Raw genomic sequence first — 5,000 nt, forward strand, 5'->3', positions numbered from 1 at the left:
CACAAATCCAATCATCACAATTAGCTGTTTGGAACGGGGGTCTGTCGTGAACCCACCGCGCAGGCTTGCTGATGTGATGGGTTAGTCCCCAGGGGTTTGGAAACCACTTTGGTTGGACTTTTAGAAATGGTGGGAAATATCACACGCATGTTTAGCTTGGCACTGAAAGTGTGTTTTTATAGATAAATAGCAAACATCATTTCTTTTGTTCAGGGACCTCCTGAAATGCTGAACATTATTTCAAAGAAATTAAGAGAAAAAGAAAAAAAGTTTCATGCTATTTTTTTTTTTGCCAGAATTTAGAATATGATGTAATTATTGCTTTGGAGTTTTCCTACTTTGCTGTGATCTATAGATTCATGCACACATGTGTACACACACACACACACACACACACACACACACACACACACACACACACGATGTGTGTCTGTATCTATGTGTTAGAGTAACAGGCTGAATGAGCATGTTTCCATTCCCAGAGTGGAAAAGTGATTCTCCAGTTGACTTGAAATTGCTCTGAGAAACCCTTCAGACATTCTAGTATTTTCGTACCTTAGAGTCTATATGGGAGGAATGGTTTTTAGAAGCAAAATAAGCTGGAGGTGAAATGGCCCCCTTCTTTAGGCGTTCAGCTGAAATACATCGAATCTTACCAGACGGGAGGAAACGGAACTGATAACAGATCCTCTATGCAGCTGTGAATTTTCACTTCTCATCTCATTGGTTTCCTTTATTGAAAGCGCCACACGGGTCAAACTTGAACGCAACCACTCCTTTAGAATCTCTCCTTCTAGTCAAATCAACTAATTCTATAATAACCGTGTTACACAAAACACCACGAAAGGAAGCCATATAGTGTGGCAGACCCAATATGACAATGGTGGCTGCAGCCCAACTGATCCCATGCTGAGGTCCCTTTGGTCACGTGGACATTTAATTATTCCAGACCTACTGAGTCCTCTGGGTGTTTATCGATACATAACCCTAGACTATGACATGCATTCGGGAGCTGGCCACTTTATCTAGAGCTCAGCCCAGCTAGTGCTTTCTGTCTGGTCCCGTGAGAAAGGCAGGAAGAGTACACCAGTTACAATCACCTCAGAAAGGCTAAGACGACAATGCGTGGGAGAGTCTGGCCCTAGCTCCTGCAAGATGCAAAGAGACAGATCTTTCCGCGGGATGTGGCGTGGCTGATGTGAATGCAGATAGGTGGGAGGCAGACTCAGGGTAAAGGCAGGAACCAAACACAACCTTCAGCTGGAAAGCAAATACCAGAGACGCGGGTAAGGGAGGCGGTCAGAGAGCAGCCTACATCCTGTGGCTGGAGAGGCAGAGAGAGGCAGAGGATGGAGGATTTTAGAGACATCAACTTAGGGAGGTGGGCCCGTGACTTAGAGCTCTTTCTTTGCTGCCTGCTCAATGCTCAGCTACGTGTTTCCTGTCTCTCCCAAGCTAGCCAGCACAAAGCCTGGTGACTGCAGGCGGGAATCTCTACACCACTCCTCCCGGGACACCGAGGAGCCAACCGGAAACCCTCCCTGCTTTCCCTTTGGAAAGAAGTGATGATTCTTCTCTCATGGTGATAGTTAACCTGGCACTGGATAGGAAGACAGTCTGTGAGTAGCTGAGGAATTGCTATTCCAGAGGTCAGGCCCTCCTAAGTTTCCCTTATTATGATTGCATGGAAACCACTTTCTCCTCTTTTAGTTTAAGATGAGATTTTCCACTTAGAATTCTAAACAGATAGATGCTACTAGAGAAAAAATAGGGAAAAGAAAGGCCCTGAGATATTTATACAGAAGCCCAGAGGGGAAGGCTGTACCGAGAGATGAAGGGAAATTTGTACCTTTGAAATGATGATTTTCGAGAAGAAGGGCAGATGTGGGGGGAAATTCAATGGTACCGTTTTATAATTTCCTCTCATAAAAAAAACTCACAGTGATGACTAATGCATCTTGTTCCCCACACGGCTCTGTTCTTCACCTGCACTAACTTCCTCACTGTGCCCAGTACTCTGCTTTACAGACAGGAATGCTGAAATACAGAGAAATAGCTCCACAAGGCGACCTCCACACGAGCTCTGGAACGAAGCGTATCCAGACAGTCTGACTGTAGAAAAGACAATTTTGGGTCAAGTGTCCACACAGGACACTTTATGTATGAAATTTCCGTGTATGCATAGACACACATGTGAAATATTTATAATCTTATTTATTTTATTTTTTTTGGTTTTTCGAGACAGGGTTTCTCTGTGGTTTTGGAACCTGTCCTGGAACTAGCCCTTGTTCACCAGGCTGGTCTCGAACTCACAGAGATCCACCTGACTCTGCCTCCCAAGTGCTGGGATTAAAGGCGTGCGCCACCACCGCCCGGCTATAATCTTATTTTTAAAGCAGATGCTGACAGCAAGCACAGTGTCCCTTCGGCAGAGCCATGTTTCTAGTGTGCACTGGTCCCTTATTGACTGTGCTCTCTAGAGATCGTGACGGTAGGATTGTCCATGTCAGCAGCCAGGACACACGGACTAGACCCATCCTGATTTCCATCCTTCCCCGTCTTGTTTCCTTGTAGATCCTTCGCTTCATACCTATGTCAGAACAAAACTCGAACCTATTTTTTCACTTGCACAAATTAATTTTCCTTGGATTTCTGCCAAAACAAAATCTACGCTGTAGGAGCCCCCGTGGTATATCATCCACACCTGTCTACTTGCTATAGGATGTAAATGAAGTGAGACATTTCTAATTGTACCAGAATTGGTGATCCTTCTATAAAGAGACGGTATTAACTACTTCCCATCCTGAAGACAATTGCACATGCTTAGGGCGAGATGTGTCACTCAGGTTGGCGCCTGCTCCCTGTCTTTTCTGTTTTCACTGGAGATGAACCAGAGTAGAGTGCAGAAGACGTTCTGCTCGGACGACAGTGAGGAGGAGAGGAAGGGGGCTCCCCTCTCATCCTCAACAAATCAACGTGGATTGGGGTGCTCAAAGAGAATTAGTCGTTGCAATTCTGCCAGTGCCTGGCATCTGAGTCCCTTGTTGATATTTACCAATGTGTATGTCTAATTGGCTGCTACAACCAGGAAAGCTGAACGTTTCAAGAACAAGATTGATGAAGCTTTCTACACCAGTAGGGTCTACCGGTAGTCACCAAACTAAGATAGAATAGCCCTGGAGCTATGGTTGCTCAACAGCCAGCTGCTCAGCCCCCTCTCTCCAGGAAAGGCTCTGTATACACTCCCTCTCTTCACTCTTACTTCTTCCAACCAGAGTCCTGAGATTCACACGATGACAAACCCAATAAACACAACCCCTAGGCTCTGCGACAGGGTCGGCACTCACCAACTCCATCTATGTAAGAACTCTACTGAAGTGGACTCTCTCATTGTCCCCTTTGAGGATGGGGAGGTGAGTGGAAAAAGGATGAAGTGGTACGCCTACAGACACACAGCTAGGAAGTGGCAGCATCAGACGGAATCAAACACGGAGACTAGCCAGCTTCTCCAACCTCCAGGCTCTTCCATCCATCCCTGTCCGTCTCTCAGCCTAGGCGTAGCCTCTCACAGAGTCTAAAAGGGTGGAGTGAGGACAGATAAAAAGCCTGCTCTAGTCAACGGCCTTTAAGACAGAAGCCTGCACAGCACTGGGCTACAGGAAAGCAACGGGGTTTAAATGAAGTGCGGGAGCGGTGGGTGAGGGGATCTGGGATGTCGCTCAGTGGCAGGATGCTTGCCCACCATGTCAGAGTTTGTCCGTTCTGCCCCAGCACGGCACAGAAAAGAACAGGAGTACGAGGAACTCTAAACTGACTCAAGCTGTATTTGTAGTAATCCACATCAATAATAAGATGCGTTTCCCAATGTCACAATAGGACCGGCACACGGCTAAGCCCAATGAAGGGCATGAAGAATAGTAAAACCATTCCTTGTTTGTACCTGTGGAGTTCAGCACGCCTGTGAACAAGTCTCATGTCAAACCAGCCACTGCCTAATGGCTCATTCTGACTTCTGGGCGTACCTTACTGAAGTAGAGAGACGATCCAGAAGAAACGACCCCACAGCCTTGCTCGGGCTTTACGATTTCTCCGCCGATAACTTCCTGCCAGTCAGACTCCCAACCGTTTGGGTTCTCAAAATCTGACATAATTGTGGAAGGAAGAGCAGCTTCTGGGAGGCACTCAGTCCCTTGGTATCCCTGGTCACACCTATGAGAACAGTGAAAATAACCAAGTCATTAGCGACACAATGGTATTCCCACATGCCATGTTCTAGGTCTCATCGTTACGCCAGATCTTTTTGCAGCATTAATGTACATAAGATACAGTACAATCTTCAGTTTTTCAAGTTCTTCAAAATGGGTAGAATCTTTAGTTACAGGTATTATATTAAAATTGTGGGATTCAAGATTAGAAGACACATGCGCTTATGTTGGTGCCAGAGAGACTGGGATTTCCCCACGACTTTAAAGATATTATATATGCTTGAAGAGCCATCATGGCGGGGAGGAGGCAGAAATCCTCAATAAATAAATAAATTAAAAAAAAAAACTAAGAAAAAAGAAAAAAAAAAGAAAAAATATTTGTTGACTAAACCTTGGGGTGAATCAAAGAGGGACAGAAATAAAAGTTATTTTGCTAGTTTAAAAAAAAAGATATTATATATGTAGGTTCATGTATTCAACTAACATGTCACTCTTGTGATGTTTTATAGCTCTGATGAAATCACACAGTTTGGGGTCTTTTAGTATTCAAGTGTGGTCACTTTCTTCCCATTTGCACAACCTTGAGCTTCAAGTGCAGCGGCGTAGCCGAGCATGTAGCAGATTGTGTGACTAACTGAGCATGATGAGGGGTGGGTGGGAACTAACAGCCAGGCTTTCACGTTTACCCGGCAGGCCTGCTCTTGACTTTAGATTGAGAGGTTTAGAATATATGTGTAGAATATATATATATAAATATATGGCTTTGCATTCATGTAACCGTTCTTTTACATGAAA

At 45.0% G+C, this 5,000-nt stretch overlaps 1 protein-coding gene across 5 annotated transcripts in view; it reads right to left on the bottom strand.

Annotated features, from left to right (window-relative positions):
* Positions 1 to 5,000, bottom strand: part of Reln (reelin) — a 441,277-nt gene that overhangs the window by 106,048 nt on the left and 330,229 nt on the right. For all 5 annotated transcript variants that reach the window (XM_026784681.1, XM_026784680.1, XM_013350437.2 and 2 more), the window contains exon 24: positions 4,023 to 4,209. In XM_026784681.1, the coding sequence (XP_026640482.1) occupies positions 4,023 to 4,209 (187 nt within the window). The remainder of the gene's footprint in view (positions 1 to 4,022; positions 4,210 to 5,000) is intronic.

The sequence above is a fragment of the Microtus ochrogaster genome, chromosome 26 (assembly GCF_000317375.1).
Source record: "Microtus ochrogaster isolate Prairie Vole_2 chromosome 26, MicOch1.0, whole genome shotgun sequence".
Taxonomy (NCBI): Eukaryota; Metazoa; Chordata; class Mammalia; order Rodentia; family Cricetidae; genus Microtus; species Microtus ochrogaster.